Raw genomic sequence first — 19,948 nt, forward strand, 5'->3', positions numbered from 1 at the left:
ATCATTAACTTGCTCAATCAGTGATTATGCTCATTTCAGACATTCAGAAGTTAATCCTGAAATTGTGATATTGGGCTCCAGAATAATCAGAGGTTTAAAAAACAATCTGTGATTTTTGAACAAAATTTTCATGCATTGTTGGACACTTTATTCAGATACACAAGTCGTTTGATCACAAAAGAGCAGAAGTCTTTGAATCTTAGTCACATAATTACAAGATGTAAGAAAGACCATATTTATCATGGAATTATCAAAATATTATCAAGTTATCATAAATCTTGTGCAAAAGTAGCAGGAGATCTGACAGTGCTGAATGATGCCGAGTAAATCCAAAGCCTTAGTAAAAATTTAGAGCTGGATCACATCCAGCATTAAAATTGATAGGGAATATAAGAAATTATGAACTGTTTTTCTGTGCCTCTCCCAGGATCCAGGGATAAAGGTTGGATCAGTTAAAGAAGAGGTTATGGGTTTTTCCACTTTGATGTGAGCAGGAAGCAGGAGCCCCCAAAGTTTTCACGTCCCACTGAGTTTTGTGAGAAACTTGGGTGCAAGCTGAGGATTTCCCCACTTTCCACATTTCCTTGCTTTTAAAAGAGAAGTTAAAGAGAAGGGGGAAAAGGTGCTGCTTCAATTTACACCTTTTCAATTCACTTTCTGCAACAGAGTTTCTGTGTTTATCAAACCTAGAGACATTTCTATTCCTCCCATAATCTACCACCTTTCAGGGCATAATTCTGAGCTTCACTAGCATTGTGAGTAAACGTGTCCTGGAAACTCAGTCTTTTAAAAAAATTCATGGGCACGACATGATCTTTCCAAATACAAGAAGGTCAGCATACAGAAGGCCTTTCTCAAGGGAGGCAATCCAAACCTCTGGGATTTTTACTGGAGTTATGGAGAGACAGTCTGTCTGTGCTGGAATTGATTACTGTCATTGCATGTCAGCTTCTTCTCACGACTCTGCAGTGGAAGGCGGGGAGAGGATCTCATTAAATACATGCAGTGAAGAGTCTGGGGGCCAGGCAGCACGTACCCCTAGCCCCAGGTCTCTCTCCTGCAGTCCTCAGAAGATTTGCAAAATTGATCCAGGGCCATTTGAATAGGGCATAATTGCTCTGAAAGGAATGTTTGCTTGCTCTTCAGTATATCTTGAAATAAGTAATGAGACTGTGATGAGCCCATTCAAAGATATTGAACTTTTCCTTGGCCTATCCAAAAAACTGCTGGTGTTACTGGTGAACAATCTGTTCTTGGGTTGTTACAGCATGGTGTATGCAAAAGTGGGATTTTATCCTGAGACAGACCTAGTAGGTCTTTCTGGCTAGTCTTCCGTGGTATAGAAATGTAAAAACCAGTACAAAAGGATAATACTTCTAACAGTTAAAGCATTGACCACTTCAGTCAGTTTGCCAGTCAACAACCGATTTTCATATAAATGACTTAGACACACTGAAATTCCTCATTTTGCTGTCATGTCTTTACATTTACATTTTTCTCTGCAGCCCCTGGCTAAAAAGACTCATCTGAATAAAAGTTTGTGTATGTTGCCATCTTCTAATGATCTGTACATTTTTGTGTTTGACAGTGTATCAATTGCAACAAGAGGCACCACGTCCCAAGAGAATCATCTGTCCTCGGGAGGTCAGTTCTTTTGCTCTACCTTGTTATATCTGATGAATTGTCAGCAGCATATGATCACCAAAACATCTCTTGTGCAGTCTGGGGGTGTTATTTGCTTTAACTTTTCTATGCCACTATTTTATATAATCATTTCCCTTAAGGTTGATTAATTAAAGCTGGGTAATATTTGCTAATTAGGAATAGCAGCCTCATTCTACCACTAGAAGCACCTTCATTTGACAAGTACTTACCCATCATTGTTTAGTGTGCTTTTCTGTGTAGTACCTAAAGTTTTGAGTTTCCTTGTCAAAATGAGGGTGTATTTTTCTTCCTGCATCTGCATTATAATGTCTGTGTGATATGTTTCAACATGATACACATAGCTTCAGTTTGTTGAATGCTTCCTGCCAAGTACTATCTTCAGGTTAAAATGCTGAAATGATAGCCAGAGAACTCTGTTCTCTCACAGAGACCTTGAAAATTATAGAATATTTAGAAATCTGCAAGGCTGCAGGTTTGGCTGAGTCATTTTGTCCCCTTGTTTTCTTCTTCTCTATTTATTTCTCCATTTCTACTTCCTTCATTATGTCAGTTCATCACTCTGCATGGCATAATAGTAACAGAAAACATGTAGGTGTATCTGCTCAATGAAAAAAACTGCAATAGCTTTATCTCCTATAAGGTCAGGGACAAATTTTGTGCAAATAGACATGCAATACTAGCAGTAGAAGTACTAAACACGTGAAGTGATTTCACAGGGTGTAAAAGATGATGTGCAGGAAGACAGAAACTGTGGCTCATCAGTGTGATGTTCAGCTCTACTCCTGGGCATCATCCTGAGCTCTGCCCTGCTTCCCACGCTGTGTGCCCATGAAAGCAGAGTCCTAGCACCTCTCAGACATTTACACACTGTCTCAGAACACTTCTCTGTGAGGCAGGAGCTTTTGCAGCACGGCACACGTACTTGCCTGGGTTCATGAAGAAAATCCATTGCAAACCCAGGAACTGAGTACAGTTTACCAGAGCCTTAACTAAAAGAGATCTGCATTTTTCTCTCAAGTGCCCTCTGCTAGTTGCAGGGCAGGGAGAGCTCTTGGCCTCAGTTGGGAAGTCTTCAAGTCCTGTCAGTTTGGGATGGCCCCAAGACATGCATACAGGATGGTAAGAAGGACAAGCAAGCCACCAGAGTGGGTGAACCCTTGTGTCATCCTTTCTCCCTGTCACAGACGAGGCCTGGGGAGCAGAAGTGTGTGCTAGCCCTCTGGGACTTCAGTGCACATGTGCTGACAGGTTTTATCAAGACCTTCCTCTCTGAAATCCTGATGCGAACCACAGGACACTGAGGCCTCTGTGGCTCGTATTCTTTAAAGAGAAGGACAGTAAGGTTTTTACTGAATTAATATCACATAACAGATATCAAACTAGTCATGGTAAAGTTAAAAGTAAAAAGTTTTTAAGGTAAAAAATTAAGGTAAGCAATTAGTTTTCTTCCAGCACAGCCTTAGAGGAGTTCCTTTCTTTTCTTGATATAATAGTTTATCTATTTTACCTATTTTATATTGAGACTACTATGAGGAAGGACTTTTCTTTAGAAAAACTGATTAATAAGCACTGAATGCTTAGAAAACCATGTCTACAATATGAACTCATCTTTGTGGGAATACAAGTTAATCGGTAAAAGTTTAATCCAAAATATATTATGCTAACTCAAATTTAAGCATTTTATATTTAGCCTCCATGAGAGAAAATTTGAATCAAGGTAAAGTAGTCAAAGAAATGTAGCAATTGTATTCTTGTTCTAGAAACAAGGTTATATACACAAGGGAAGTGAATGTGCAGCTGTGAGCTCCTTACCAATGTGCTGCATCTAACTTACTTCTTTGAACTCAAGACCATGTTATGTACAACAGAAATCATCCTCTTTACATAATGTTTAAACACCAAACATATTCAGGTCACCTCCAGAGATTTTCAGAAAGAAGCTAAGGTCTCATTACTTAAATAAACACATAATTGACATAGCAGGACATAGCAAAATAAGCGAAAGATGTCTGTTTTACATAGTCTGGGTTTGGTTCTAACTAATGAACCATTTTCAGTTGTTCGCTTCATAGACTGCAGGGTCCTATTTTGAGTTGTTTGGAATTTTGTCTTAAGTTAGTTGAACAACTGAAAATACAGGGACTTTGTTTAGGTGTTGGTATATAAAGCAGTATGAATTCCCACAAATATGACCTTTGCTTCTTGTTTCTTGGATTTTGAATCTTTGTGTAGCTCAGTTGTGTGTGTTCCCAGTTGATTGCCAGAAACACAGATTCTCTGACCCAAGAGCCAAAGCCAAAAATCCACCATGACACTGCTGGTGTGCATTATTTTTGCATATAGCTGGGGGGGTGGGGCAGATGGGATGTCCTGATACCTAGAAGATGTCAACATACACAAATATGTGGTTCATTTTATCAGTTTATGTTATGAAGTAGAACTCCACAGTGGTTTTATAGAGCATCACAGATTATTTTAGAGAGGAAATTCAGGACTCTGTTCCTATGGCACCCATTACCTTTTTCTTAGCATGCAGTCTGTAAGGAGGGGGTTTTGGGGTTGTTTTTTGATCCTAGTTTGATTTTGCTGTCATCTGATGATTTTACAGGCTTGCTTCACTAAAGATGGTATTTTATTACTACTGAGTTTGCCAGTTACATAGAGAGATCTCAAAATCTACTTTTGTGCTGTTTGTGAAAATATATTAATTGTAAATATGATAGCTATTTAGTACACAACTACATGATGCTTATCCAGTATCTGGAGAGAAGGTGTCAGCAGGATGTGTGGCTGACAGAAAAGATTTGTCTCTCCATGTGCATATCATAGGAAGTGGACTTTGCTGAGGGTGTTCCCGTGTGTCATTTAGTATTCAAACAAATCTAAAAATTGCAAGTTATTTGAAATCCTTCATGCTTGTGGGAAGATGTCTTTCACAATTGGCAAATTCTACACTGTTTGCAAGGAAAATGAAGCATCTGCTGCAAACCAAATCTGTAACAACGCATAAACAAGGGCAGGTTGTTTTTTTTTTTCTTTCACCATTTAGCATTTTCATAATTCCTCCATCTTTTCCATTGTCATCTTTCACATTCTCCACATCCATTTGCTCTTCCATTACTTCTCTGTTGCTCCGTAGTCACAGGGGTTTCAGCCTCAGATCTCTGCAGCTCTACCATCTAATTTACGCAGATTTCTTGATAAACTACACTGTGGAGACAGAAATCACCTTTCCTGATATGTACACCACCAGACTAAAAGCTGGGACTGTAAATAAAACATGAACATTTATATCTTTGTGTCTTTGAGCTTTGCTATAATAATTTGCCTTTTCTTCTTTTGGTAGCATAAATATCTTGTCAGCAAAAGCAATGGAAATCATATTGAATGAGCCATTCAGGCTTCAGGTATCCAACATCTTTTAATTAATCACCACTGGCAGCGGACTAGTGTGAATATCCTACCTTCCCAATATCATTGGATTTCTGCCAATATCCTCATTTGTAACCATATTCCTTCCAGCAGTGTTTTAATGATTTAGCTTTTAAATAGAAAAAGTTCCCTTTAAAAGCGCTGTTCAGGTGGAGGAGTAGCTTTTAAATATTGAGTGCTGTGGTGATAGGCACCAAAGAATCCCATCCATGTTGTGAGGAGGTCATATTGTAAGGTGTCTTTTAGAAATGCTTATGAAAAAATTACATTCTCAGAAAATAACTCATGCTTTCAACTTCTTTGTTTCATTCAAAAAGAACATGTCAAATGATTCTTGATTTTAAGAAGTATTTCTGGAGTAGATTATTCAAAGTTTAAATATATTTTTAAGAAATTAAAGCTTCAGCAAAGTAAAAGAATTAAGGAAGGATTTGGACTATTTTTGGTTAAACAATAGGCGCATTCAAAATTTTTTTCAAAGAGTGAATGAGACTTACTCATGGCTTCTTGGGTTATTTGTGTAGAAATATTCATACCTGTGAATAGCATTCCCATTTTGTTCCAAGAAGTCCTTAATTGCTGATAGCAATTTTTGAGGCTGGTGAATTTGTCTGCATTAGACCTTCCTCATTCCTAACAGTGCCTTGGCCAAGCCAGTGTCAGCAACACTGAGAAACTCATCTAAATTTCCCTAGTGTAGACAAAGCCTTAGAGCCCTAACTTATATTATTGTGTAGAAAAATGTCAGTTAATTGCCTTCCTTGTCATTCTGAATTCCAAATAGGTTGTGTCAGAAGTGAGAGATCATCGTTTCTGCCTTTACAGCATAAAAATTATGGTTTCTTGACTAAAAACAAATACAATTATAAAAGGGAGACTGTTCTCTGGAAAAAAAAAAAAAAACAAACACTTTTTCTTTTTGCTTAAGTCATTGAAGAGATTAAAATAATGATGGCATATTAGAGTGTACTGCTGAGAGTCTTTAACCATCCAGAGGGTCAGAAACTGTTCTGACTCTCTGGGGATCCATTACCTAGATTTATCAAAACAAGTGTACAAATAGTGGCATTTCATGGGCCATAACTGTTGAAATGGTCACTAGCTGGTCTCTAAAGCTGTTGCCCTCTTGTGCATTACTGACCACAATTATAGAGGATTATTGAACTTCTCCAAAACTGACCTGTTGCAAATTTCCTCAGTTCTCCCCAAAGTTTCTTCTGAAGCATGGGATTCAAGCTGAGAACAATGCAATTAGAAGAGAACCATTTAAACAACTGCAATATTAAAAACACTGGTACTTGTACCAGTCCTTTTTCATATACAACAATACTTTGTACATTAGGACAAGTTTGTGATTAGGCAAGCTTGAGCAAGGTTGTTAAAATTCAGCCTTACTAAGATATTGAATCGTTTATCTGAGTGGATAAGAAGTATTTAATCCTTGCAAGAAGTCTTCCATGAATTCTCTTATTCTACTCACTTATTGACCTTTACAAGCTGAATATTTCCTCTTTGCCTCTGCCCTCATCTTTCTAAAAACAATTTCTTTGCTGTGGTAAAGTACTAGACAGCTGTAATAGGGCATTGAAATTGGCCATAAAATTGGTGGTAAATAATGGGAGTAAATGGGAATTTTCATGGCACTTGTTCAAATCACTCTGCTGCAAAAAGTCAGACACTGCCACGAGGTGTCTTTTACTGTCAGTCCTCAGAGCTTATCTGAGATAATTCAGAATATTATATTATCTTTCCCTTAGAAAGAAACCTCAGAACACACACAGTGACACACCAAGAGACCCCATTAGCCAGCAATTAAGTGAAAATGAGCAAAATAGTGCTGAAAACTGTTTGTGTTAATGAAAATGTTTGTACATATAAGACTTAATGGAGCCTATATTTTCAAATTCTTATAATATTGCTGATGCTTTAATTGCGTGTTTATAATCCTCTTTATGATAGAATCAAAGAGGACACAGCAGTAGTCTGTGGGCAAATGAAGCTAAAGAGCAATTTTGAATAGACATTGACAAAAGGAGGAAAGTTCTTCAGCTGAAACTCATAGCAAGGGAGTGGGAAGCCTGGCTGCCCTGGTGGAGGCTGGGAATAGTTGAAGGCCAGGAAGGGTGCTCAGTTTAACTGGTGCAGAGGGCCTGTGGAATGTCAAAATATATTGTATCCAGCATTCCTCTAAACTGGCTACCTGCAGGTATTTCTAAATAAATATCTAAATAAGAATGTTCTTTTTCTGTAGTATCTCCATAGTGAATTTTTCCCCACGGAATGCCTGTGGTTTGCAGCTGAAGGGAAAGAAAGAAGAGGGCTGGAATACTGCTTGCCCAAAATTCCCTTGTATTCATCATATCAGAGAAATTTGCTGGTGCTTTTTTCCAAGGCCTTTTAGTGACTGACAGGAAATCTCATCTCTCCTAGAGTCCATGAGCAGTCTCTGTCTGCTGCAGTAGTGAGGTGGTGGAGCACTCAGACGAAGCCACATCATTCTCATTTCAACAGTCCATTGACTACTGAACAGGGAAGAAATCTTCCTAATTATTCTGCGGGCATGATAGTAAATATTTCAGTTAAGTAGTTACAGCTAAACAAAACTAGAAGAGGTTTATCTGTTTCACTTGACTTTCCTCAGTTTTGATTTACTAATGGTCTAGGTTATGATTTTCAAATTAGACTATTGCTCATCTTCATCAGAGGAATACAGTATGAACCAGTTCATTGATCACTGTGAAATGAAAAAGTTAAAACCATCTTTTTGGAAAACATGATGGCAAGCTCTGACTTGTTTGATGAGCACAAACTGTAGGTAGCTGTCTTTATGGACTGATGAACGTGCTAATTATCCCTCTGGGTTTGCTTGAAATCTTTGCAAAGTTTCACGCTCCCTTCCATCACTCCTTGGAACTGGTGTGTGTGTGTGTCTGTGTTTGTGATTTTTGCTATCCTCATAGATTTTTATTTCCTTTTACATATCCTTTTTACATATCACTCTTTTAAGCTGGTTCTTTTTTATTTAGACATGGTGTTGAATATAAGAAGTTTTCAAGCCAAAATAAATGAAAGCCTCTTTCATATCTCGACCTAGATAAAGTTTATCAATAAGCCTACATGTAGGTGAAAAAGCTATGTGCCTGTGCAGGTTTACATACCTGTTCCAATTGAGGCCAGTGTTCCTTGTGCCTGTAGAAGGGGGTCTTGCTGTCTCTGGTCTCTGACTTTGTGTCTGGTATCATTTTTCAAGTTCCAAGATGAGGAACTGTCCTGGTTTTACCCCAGCCAGCAGCTAAGACCCACGCAGCCACTCAGTCACTGCCCCACCAGTAGGACTGGGGAGAGATTCAGAATAATAAAAATTAGAAAGCTCATGGGTTCAGATAAAGACAGCTTAATAGGGAAAGCAGAAGCTGCACACACAAACAAAGCAAAACAAGGAATTAATTCACAATTTCCCATGGGCAGGCAGATGTTCAGCCATCCTCAGGAGAGCAGGGCTCCATCAGGTGTAACAGCTACTTGGGAAGACAAACACCATCACCTCAAATGTTCTTCCCTTCCTCCTTCTTCTCCCCACTTTACGTACTGAGCATGATGTCCCATGGTCTGGAATATCCCTTTGGTCAGCTGGGGTCATTTGTCCAGCTGTGTTTCCTCCTATTTCTCATGCACCCCAGCCCCTCCCCAGCATGGCAGAAGGAAAAGCGGGAAAGGCCTTGGCTCTGTTCAAGCCCTGCTCACCAGTAAAAAACAATTCTCTGTGTTATCAAATGCATTTTCATCACAAATCCAAAACACAGCCTCGTACCAGCCACTGTGAAGAAAATTAATTCCACCCCAGTGAAAACCAGGAACTCAGAGTATTGAGCAACTGATGAATTTGTATTTCCTAATAGGAATAAATATAGAAACTCTGAACATCTCTGTCTTCCTTCCTGTACTTCCTGTACATGTATGTATCTAGCTAAAGACAAGAATGATCAAATCACTCAGTCACACACATCTTTTTGGAACTGTGGACTGTCGTGCCATGTGTCATAGGAATGTTTTAGTGCTTCTCAGTTGTTACAGAAGAATCCAGAGCATTGATGTTGCTTACTGCATTTATCTGCTGCTGCTGGGGATATTTTTCTTCCCGTTTAAATGACTCAACAGATCATTCTCAGAAAAAAGGAGCATAGTTTAAATGTCGTATTCAAATTTTTCATCCTGCATTCAGGGTAACATTGATATTCCTTTTACATTTAATGATGCCCTTACTGAGTGGATGGAAGCTGCACAACAAAATAGATGATTCCTGCTTTTGCTGTTGAAATTGTTTGAACCTGACCCTGTGTCCCCTGACTGTTTAGCAGCAGCCTTCTTGATTAAGATTTATTTCATTTTATTTTAGCTCATGTTCAGGGACCATTATTTTCTTTCCTGCATGAGAAAATATTTGGATTTTCTTTTCCTATTCAATCTTGATCTTTTTTGTTGGAGCTGTGTATATATAGAAATATGTTATGGTTTAGTAGCAATAGAGATGTCCAAGTTGGGAGAGATTGTTGTTATCTTCTGGAGTTTATAGTGTTTTGTCTGGTGTATTGATTATTGGCTGCTGGTCAGCTTGTTCAAGGTCGTAGAAGGTCACTCAAACCTGACTTAGAAATGCCATTAGAAAAGATGGCTTAAAGCAGCTCTTTTGAAAATTTGGTACAAGCAAGTAAGTAAACAATTGCTTTAAATTATTTGAACATAATTTGTCTTTAAAAATGGTAGAAATATCCTTGACTGAGTGGAAATCATAAGTGCTACAGTAACAGTCACATCTGTGGAGCTTCCTGTGTTTCTTTGCTGTGAGTTATCCTTCTGGAAAAGAATCATTATGCATTTTGCCTTCTCTGTAGGTTGCAGCATGCCATCAGAGCAGAGATGTGCAGCTTTGAACAGCAGTTAATAAAAGCATTCTTTATGCTCTTTACTATTGTCTTTTATTGTTTTACATTCTTTCTAGTGGTGAAGAACATCCTACCTTCTCCCTGGCACTGTAAAATTTTCCACAGAATTATTTTGTTAGAAGATACTAAACACAATTTGGCACTTCATTATGATGATGATGATGGATTTAAACTGGCTTCTGTTATTTAGTTAAGTGGTGACAAGTTTATCACTTGAAGGCTTGGCTTTCTCCTCCAGAACAGTTCTCTTGGTGCCTTGCCTTCTCGGTGCTTCCTTCCCTCCTGAGAGCCCCATAGGGGTGGGCAGAGTGTTATTGTTGTTTTAGATGTGATTTTTACAGCCTGTTCAAGTCTGCTCCTTGCTTCTCCCTATCTCCTGAGAGCAGTCCAGGCAGAGGTGAGAATTTGGCTGGGCTGTGCTATCTTGGGGCCAGAATAAGCTCAAGATGTTGTCATTCCTGGGTCAAGAAGATATATTTGCATATCCATTTCTTAAAGCCTTGAAAAAGGCTTCTTGAGGATTCTTGACTGCCTCTGCTTATTTAATTAGTGTTTAATTATTTTTAACATTTTTCTAAGTTATCTCTTCTTTTTGAGCAGTTTAAGCCTCTTTCTTCTTGTCACATCTAGTCAACACAGAGACAACAAATCTATTTCCTCTGGAAAGCAGCCTTCTTTATACCTTTCTGCAACAGCCCCTCTCTGCCTTCTGTTCTTTAGGCCAGTCTTTCTTCATGTCTTTTCACAGCTGTTACATTCCTGCTCACTCCGTTTGTTTGCTCCAGACCTTCCTGAGATGTGGTGTCGAACCCACAGTCGGTATTCCATCCAGAGACTTTCTGAGTGGACATCACAAGGAGAGGATTGTTCTAAGGTGTCTTGTCAGCTGCATTCGTGGGTTTGTGCCTCAGTATGACATCCTGGGTTTGGCAGTTTTTGCTACAGACAGCATCCAGTGATTCAAGTTAATCTATTGATCTGTAACGATGGCAGGATCCTTTTCTGCAGAGATCTGTCTGTCATTGGCCCTCTGGTGTTTTGAATGGATTTGACATCCTGCTCCCAGCTGCTTTCCTGGAGGCACTGTAATCCCTTGCTGTCTCGTGGCTAAATGTGCATCCTTCAAGTGGCCACGACGCTGGTGGCTCTGTGACTGACTGATAAAAGGAGATGCACACTTCCAAACCATTCCTGTCACCTTTCTCTCTGCACAGTTTCTGGCACATGGGCAGTGCAGGTGGAATGTGTTCTGAGGCCTTGGGCATTGCTGGTTTCTTTCTGAGGAACGCCTTTGCTCCTCCATCACCACACAATCACAGTACAGGAATGTACTCAGGAAGTTACATGTGACAGTGACTGAAAATCTAAAGGGAGAAAACCATCTTTTCTTTTTGTAGGGGCACTGTAAGTTCCACAGCTTGGCTGGGGACTAGAGATGCTGTATTGCTGCTATTCCTACTGACAAAATTTGCAACAGACTTTGTGGTGTGAAACATTTTACAAAACCCTGAGTTGTTTCTCTTTGAAAACACTGGTGCCAGAAAGCCTGATAAGGTAATAAAGAGAAAAATAGTTAAAAGGTAAAAGAAAAAAGATAAATATTTCCCTTCCAAAAGAATGTTTTCTCAAATTGCTTAAGAATCATTGGTGTGAAATAATTTGTCCTAATTGGAGAGAATTTTAGACATCCTAATTGATCTAAGGAGAATTTTTCTCCTTAAAAATGTGGAGGCAAAAAAAAAAAAGGTTTTATAGGAGTAATGAAATACAGCATAGTTTTCCTTCATTCCATTTAATAGAGGCTTGCAATTTCCCTTAATCCATTTTGGTTGTTGATTGTAGGTATAAAGTTTGCAGTGGGCTTATGATAAATCTGCCAAAAGCTGAACAATACAGACAATAAACTCCTTTTCTTTGCAGTCTGTTTTTTACTGGGCTTGTCTTGAAAGCTTCTCTTCCAACCCTTCTATTTCTCTTTATGTCAAACTGAGCTGAAAAACATATTTATATCCAGTCAACCAGAGTTACTGAAAAATAATTAGGATTGTTCCAAACAGAAAATATATCAGATTAAACTTCCTTTGGGAAAATGCCTCACTGCCTGCGCTGGGTAAACACACCAACATCATTAACTCATGGATCTTGTTTCCCTGTTCTTTCTATATTTTGAAGAACAGAGAACCAGGTGCAGCCACCCACCTTATTGTTTCTTTCTGAAACAATATTTATATTCTCATCATGGATGTATTAAGGTAGTGGCTGAAATGGGTCCACATTCTGGCTTAGAGAATTGCTGTCCTAGGGGGATTTCTAAACTTTCATTCCAGCATTTCTACATTTGAGCTCTGGCCACTGGATAAGGAAATACGTCTTGTGCAATGAAGCTGAAGAGAAATTAAATTTTTCTGAAATTAGGGTTATTTTATTTCTGTGGTAGTACTTAGGCAGAAAGAATTCTTCAGGGTATCTTTAACTCTTCAGTGCAGCGTGGCTCGGATGTCAGGGCTTGCAATGAAAATCTGACACATCAGGGGATGCTCACCTCCTGCCTGCATGATTCCCAGTAGTTTTGTGATGAGTTATCTTGTAGAGTGGTGTGTGATTTTAATACAATAATCTGTACATTACTGGGAATATGTCATGCTAGGGCCAAACCATCCTGGCCAGAAGAGGAGCCACAAATCCCAGTGCATTGAAATTCAGTAAACTTTGAAATTATGTAAACATACTCTATTGAATTAGCTCAGATAGCTAGTTTGTTTTAAGAAGGCTTATTTTCTTCCCAGTGTTGACATCACATCCAAGTACAACCTTGAAGGATATGCTGTAAAAATTGTAAAAACTTATGTAAAACTAGACTGTGAACAATAAGGGGTTTTGGGGGTTGGGGAGAGGCAATCAGGTTTGGCAGGCTGGCAGTCAAGGCTGGAGTATGCAGAATCTCTCAAACATGAGCTTCCAAAGGCTTTTATAGAGTGCCAGGAGAGCTGTGCAGGGTTTCATTTCTCTTTGAGCATGCATCAAGATTAGATGTCATTGAATGTTGGTAGCTTTGTAAGATTACTGGATTAGTAGTGATTTAGGTTGTTTTATTTCCTGATCAATGTGACATGAGTTTTAAACAATTTTGGCATTCACTGGTTTTTCGCAATTTATACAACTATGAATTTCATTAGTGATTTTCAGCATATTCCCCATGGCTTCTGGAACAACAGCCAGAAATGCCTGCTCTGGAAGAACATTTTTGGTTTGAAATTGGCAATAATGCCTTTTTTCAAGCCAAAAAATTATCATCTCACTTTTGAATTGAAAGCTGCCACATACTTTTAGTGAAAAGGGAGAAACCATGTAATTTATCTTCTGTATGAGGGAAGTAAAAGCAAGCTGTGATGCTCTTCAAGGCAAAATATGTTTTCACTAGTGAAGAGCTGTTGTTTGCCTTATGCAATTTTCCTCATTTTTGTACTTTGTTTTGCACTTTGTAGCGTAAGGATCCATAAATTACTCAGACCCTCTGATCTCTCCCCTTGCTCCCTGTCTGGGGAGTTAAGCATTAGATCCAACTGGTTGTCTAGGAAAGGTGGCTCTTTTTTCAGCAAGAAAATTGTCAGGACTTTACTGAAAGTGACATTAGTGTTCTTGATGGGCATTATCTATGCAACAAAACCCTAAGTGTGTGTGTGTGTTCTCAGAATAGGGCTGATTGTTCTGAGCTCCTATCACAGCAAATAGTCACTTCCCCACCTGCGGATTTTCTGCTCTTTCTGCTGCTGAGAGTTCTTTCAGGTGGATCTGCTTGACTTTGTGTGTGCCAACCCATTTATAACAGGAGGGAGAAGCTAATCCCAACTGAATTTCAGTCACCTTTGCCTTCTGGAATATATAGAATTTCCCTTGAAGTTTTTACAGAGTCTGCAGTCGGCACAAAACAGACCTACTGGCTCCTTTGATATTTTTAAGCCTCTGCTTCATCAATTGTGCAGGCTTTTGGTTTATTTCCAAGTTCAGTCCAACGTTCTGGTTTTGATGTAGAGACCCTGATGTTATTTTTGATCTTTTATCTTGCTTTAACTTTGTTTCCTTGTGTTTGTTCCTAGTCATAAATTTGGTTAGGACAGAAGTTGTTATTTCAGGGCAAGGATTGCAGTAAGCACAAGAGGGGGTTTTTAGATTCTGAGGCATTAGGATGGTCTGACAGATCAGGAGCTTCATTTCAGGAAATACTATGGTATCTTTCCTGTCGTAAAGCCAAACACTGAAGTTGTGGTGATTTTAGACATGTAAATGCTAAAAGATGTTTTGGAATGAAGGTTTCTGTTCTATGGAATAGGAGGAAGAAGAGAGAAGTAGAGAGACTTTGTGTGGATTTTCAGTAGAGCAAATCTTTTAGCTCATGAACTGCAGGGAAAGAGGAAATCACATTATCCAGGATGGTTCAGTCAGTTGCTAGTCAACTGATAAAAATTTCACAGAAAAGTTTGTATTTTTGCATAAGTAGTGTCAGAAGGATGAAAAAAATGTGCCTCTCTTTGTTCAAGGACTTATTTCCAGATTGCTTTTATACTTCAGATATATATATTGTTACATATATAAACATATATGGGGGAACCTGTGCTTAAAGCTAATTTTGAAGGTGTGTCCAAGTAACTTTCCTTTTTCTGAGTGAAAGTGTTGGGGTTTCTTCTGCATATAAAGGTAATCAAGGTAAATCAGTATTTTTTAATAGAAGCAGATTCTGACTGCTAAATGAAACTCATGCTTTACTTCTTTTGTCTAAGTAAATTTCACTAATTTTCAGCCTACTGAGTAGTCTTTGTTTCCATGAAAGAGAAGATTGCATGTGGTGGTCTTACATAACCCAGCTTCTGATACCCAATTTTTAATTGAGTTGCCAGCTAGGTCTATGCTTTTCAAGGGTTATTAAGGTCTGTAAGGATGACAGGAAGGCTGCACAGTTCCAAGATAATAAAGTCATAAAATGCTGTTGAAGATGAACATATGAACAACCTCCTTTCAGAGGTAATACATCTTTTGTTGATATTATTTTTTTACTTAAAAATAGAAAGCTAAATTGAATTAATGCACCATCTTCTCCAAGTTCCCGTATATGTACATAGAAACACAGCACCTGCACTTGGCAATTCCTTTGATTTTGCTCTCCCTTCAGTTCTATGTATTCTTTTCTCTCTTATTCCTGCCCCTCGGAGCTCAGAAATGTTTGTGTCAAGGTATTATTCCTGGGCAGGAGTTCCAAGGCTGTGATACTGCTATTGTTAATGGCGTGCTAGAAAAGAAATGCCGAGCTGGGGAAGAAGCACAGTAAGGACTTGATTGAACTCCCATAGGGCTTCCATTGAAGATTCTCATTATCTTGTACAGACTTTTGTTCATCTTGTGCTGTGTTGTAGCCCTAGTGACTGCAGGGTAGAAAGTCAGCTGCTTCTCTTCAGTGCTTGGCGTGTAGAATCAAAAATGTGACACTTCTGCATTTGCTATTCAGAAAAAAAAAAAAAAGTAAAAAGAAAACCTTTGCCAATTTAAAGTTTTTATGAGCGAAATAATAAGAATTTATGAAAACATGAACAAGAGCACTTGTTTCCAGTCAGAAAAATTGAAGGAAAATCATTAAATGGGTTTTATGCTAAAGAATGGGGCAGTCTTGAAACCACAATTTGTCATGCACGTGTTAGCAGTGTATGTGAAGCAGTAATTCCACCGATTCTCCATCTTCATGGAGATATACAGAGCTCAGGTAATCTTCTTCAATAATTTGGACACTTTATGTGTAAGTTAGAGGAAGTTCTGTCTCTCTTCCTGATGAAAGCACAGCCTGAAGCTGCAGCCTGGCGAGATGGCATTATTGGTATGCTCTGTGGCTGGCGAGGGAGCGGCTCTCCCTGCAGACACTCGGGTGCGGATGCGTTAATGACGCCCGGGCGTTAATGATGTCCGGGCGTTAATGATCCCTGGCCGGGCCGCGTTAATTGGGGCGCCCCGGGAGCGGCCCCGCGCCAAGGCTGGGCCGGTGGCGCCCCCTGCCGGCCGCGCTGGGAATGGCACTGGGAATGGCACCAGGAGAGGCACTGGGAATGGCACCGGGAATAGCACCGGGAATGGCGCTGGGAATGGCACCGGGAATAGCGCTGGGAATGGCACCGGGAATGGCACCAGGAGCAGCACCGGGAATGGCACCAGGAGCGGCACTGGGAATGGCACTGGGAATAGCAATAGGAGCAGCACCGGGAATGGCACTGGGAATGGCACCAGGAGTGGCACCGGGAATGGCACTGGGAATGGCACCGGGAGCAGCACCGGGAATGGCACCGGGAATAGCGCTGGGAATGGCACCGGGACTTGCCGTGCCACGCCTGCCCAAAGCTCCTGGGTGGCAACCTGGCATCCCTGAGATGTGGTTCAAAGAGCTCTGAGATGATTGGCAGTCTTCCCGGCCACTTCCAGTGTACTTTGGGTCAAGCCCACAAAAGCTTGAGACTTCAAGGAATTTAGGACTAGGTCTAAGTACATAAAACCCTGTTTTTTCCAATGATTTTAAAACATTTTGGTTTGGGTCATTTGCCATATAAAGGCAAAAAATGTATATAAATGTCTATATTATATGTAGTATATATACATTTTGCATATGTAATATAAATAATGTCTATACAAACGTATACAAAGGGTATATAACAAAAATCCATTATAAATACTAGATTGGCAAAACTGCAGTAAAATATTATTTGTCTGTTTGGTCAGATTTCATACAATTATATGTAGTTCTATTTTTTGACCACTGATACATGTTTTCCCTCCCAGAAATATATCAGTAAAACCAGCTCTTCTGTTTTCATTTTTATGTTCTGTGTAGTCATGTTCCAGTCACAGTTTTGGGTCTGCAGAATATCACAGCTTAGATGGATGCAGTAGTCCTCCTTATTAATCAAGACTAATTTATTTTTATGTAGTTTATTTAGAATGATGTTTTTAATACGTTCTTTCTTTCTTTCAAAATTTAGGTGGAGAACAGACCAAAGTATTATGGAAGAGAGTAAGTGTTTTTTCTCTTTTAACTCTCTGTTTAGTATATCCAAAAGTTGTTACACTATAGCTAAGAAAAAAGGCACAAGGGAGGTCTAATAAAATATTTTATTTTACCTTTAACTGGGAACCAAATACAGTGAAAGCCTAACAATATAGCTGTGTTACAGTCCATTGCTGCTGGTCACAATCCTTGGATTATGCTGTTGTGTGAGCCTGCATTTTTATTTTACTTCTCTCAGGAGACTTTTGAACAAAAAACATTGTCTGGGGTATTCCTTCCTTTTATTTTAGTAGTTGTTTAAACGTGCTAGTGGTTCTGCACTGGCCTGGGAAGGGGAGAAGCAGCTCATCTCTCTCTCACTGCCTTTTTGTGTATGTTCCTATGCTTTCACCACCTTACTGAGTTGTGGAAGTATGTGCATACTGCTGCTTGTAGCTGCTGCTCTCCCTGCTGAATTTATCAGGTCCAAGATATCCAAAGAGGAGCAGTATTTTTCTTTGAAGAAAAATACCAAACCACCAGAGTGTAATTCCTTTGGGCTCAGTGTCATTTTTGCCAATAAATTACTAGGAAGGGGCTGTGTTGTGCATTAGCTTGGAGATCTAGGCAGGTGAAGGGGAAAGGCACAGCCACTGCAGCAGCCACCCAGTCTTGGCATTTGGCCTTTGCTGGAGCAATATGCTGAGACCCCAGCCCTTATCACTAGCTGAATTACTTAGATCCCATGTTCTATTTTTCATTCCATCCCAGACACACCATATATGTTTAATGATCCTTCTCTACCACCAGAAACCTCAAGGACCAGTAGCTTTGCCCCTAATTACTGAAGTTTCATTTTTTAAATATTACCTTTGCCAATGAGGAATTCAGATTTGGCCACTAGAGTAAAACAGAGCTGAGGACAGCTGCTACTTGAGTTACGCATCACACTTCCTACAGCAGGACTTGTAAAACCATTGCTGCAGCCTCTTATCCAGGAACGTGCCTGGGTTTGTGGGGCAGCAGGGCTGACAGGAACTGTAAGATGTCATCTTGGTTAACCTGCCCAGGCAAGATCACCCTAGTTATTATCATTCTGAAAGGAGATTTCAGAAGTACTGAGGTAGTCCTATAAAAGCAGCTGACTCAGTACTCAGAAGTACTTGGAAAGAGAAACAGCAATTTCTAGGGAAACTGAAAAAGCCATCATTACATTACTGTATAAACCTGTGATGTGGCTGCATTTCAGGTAGTGCACATATTTCTGGTCCCTCTCTACTCTTTACTCCTCCACCCTTCTCTCGAAGGTTATGGGAGAAGAGAAGGGTGCTGTGAGGGGCAGCAATTGTGGAGTGAAAGGATGCAGCTCCTGCCACGGGAGGTCACCTCAGTGGTGCCCAAGAAGGGAACATGCACAGTACCTCTTTCAAGTTCACTGCCAGAGGCAGCTGCAGAGGCCAAAAGCACCGAGATCTAAAAGGGTTTACAAGTGAGATTCTCAAATATGTGAAGGGTAAGGTCACAAGTGATCAGACACGATTGTGTCTAAAGCAGTGATGGATAGGCAGGGATGAGAAGTGAAAGAAATATGTCACTGTGTCCTGAACTCTTTCTGTAAGCATTTCTTGTCAGCTGCTGTCAGAAGCAGGCATTAGTTCAGGGGATCTTGTACCACATGCAAGCTCTTTTCATGCTCTTATAAAAATGTACTAAAAATATCCATAAGAAAGCCCAGATTACCCAGTGCTTACCACTCATGGTTAAAGGAATTTCACAGGTGTCCCAAACATCACATCCAACTGATTTCTTAATTGATCACAGACATTTTGTCCTAATATATCTGCTGTATTTTATGGGGAATACCTTATGCTTATTATTTTTTACTAAAATTATGAATTGCCCTGAGTTTACTGGTTAAAATCATGTTTCAGTTATGTCATTTAGAGGATGTTTTCCCCCACCTGTACAGAGAGAAAAGATTAATCAATTCACATTACCTTTAACATAAAGTCACACTGGAAAGGTCATCTAAACCTAATATTTTCAACATGTATGTATTAGTTGTGAAAAGACAACGTAAAGAGAACGGAACAATTGCATTTGCATCCAACGTGTTTTTCTTCTCTTTCACTGCCAAGCCAGAGGCAGTGTTAGGAATGTGCCACTTCATATGTATTGTCAGAAAAGAGAAAATGCTGAAGGCCAGTACATTTTAGTGCCTTTTTTTAGACAGCAGCAAAAATAGAAACTTTCAAAACCTCTGAAGAGACCCTCAGAGACTTATCAGCTAGCAAAATGCGCGTAGGAGTTAAGACTCAAACTGCTGTCAAGACTGAATTTGTACTTATGGAGAGATCACTGCTAAATATTGGTTTTCATAAGGTTAATTGTGCATCCTAGGCCCTCTTTCTTTCTTAAAATAGCAATGACAAAAGAATCAGAGAAGTATTGCTTTTTTCCAGCACTGAATGAGGAGCTCCTTGACATGAAGAAATCAATGTTTTTCTCAAGACTTCTCTGTACCTTCTTCTACTTTAATGTATGCAGAATAGAATTTTGAATAATTGTTTCCATTTTTGTCTCTGTTTTCCTTACAAACTTGAGGAAGCAATATAATATTAAAATGAAGCAAATTGATTATAAGAAGACCTATGATTTTAATTATACTTAAATATTTATGTATATAAATAACTACCTTTAAATAACTATGTATTGCAGTGCAATAATTCAAATTTTTTTTAAATGCCTTTTTGCCTAGTTTTCAATTCTGTTGTAAGGCCACAAGAAAGGAAACAAGGAGGAGGGGCATAGAGTGGTAAAAGAGAAAATTGTGAAAAGAGCAGGCATTTACAGGAAATAATCTTTGGGTGTAGCTGAGTTTATCCTAAGT

At 39.3% G+C, this 19,948-nt stretch overlaps 1 protein-coding gene across 1 annotated transcript in view; it reads left to right on the forward strand.

Annotated features, from left to right (window-relative positions):
* The window catches only part of CHN2 (chimerin 2), a 158,103-nt gene that overhangs the window by 71,713 nt on the left and 66,442 nt on the right, over positions 1-19,948 (forward strand). The window contains exons 3-4 of the mRNA XM_054273832.1: positions 1,589-1,644; positions 17,054-17,085. Of these exons, the coding sequence (XP_054129807.1) occupies positions 1,589-1,644; positions 17,054-17,085 (88 nt within the window). The remainder of the gene's footprint in view (positions 1-1,588; positions 1,645-17,053; positions 17,086-19,948) is intronic.

This window comes from Melozone crissalis, unplaced genomic scaffold (genome assembly GCF_028551555.1).
Source record: "Melozone crissalis strain CALT ecotype California unplaced genomic scaffold, PUWL_Pcris_2 ptg000016l_1, whole genome shotgun sequence".
In the NCBI taxonomy this organism is placed as follows: Eukaryota; Metazoa; Chordata; class Aves; order Passeriformes; family Passerellidae; genus Melozone; species Melozone crissalis.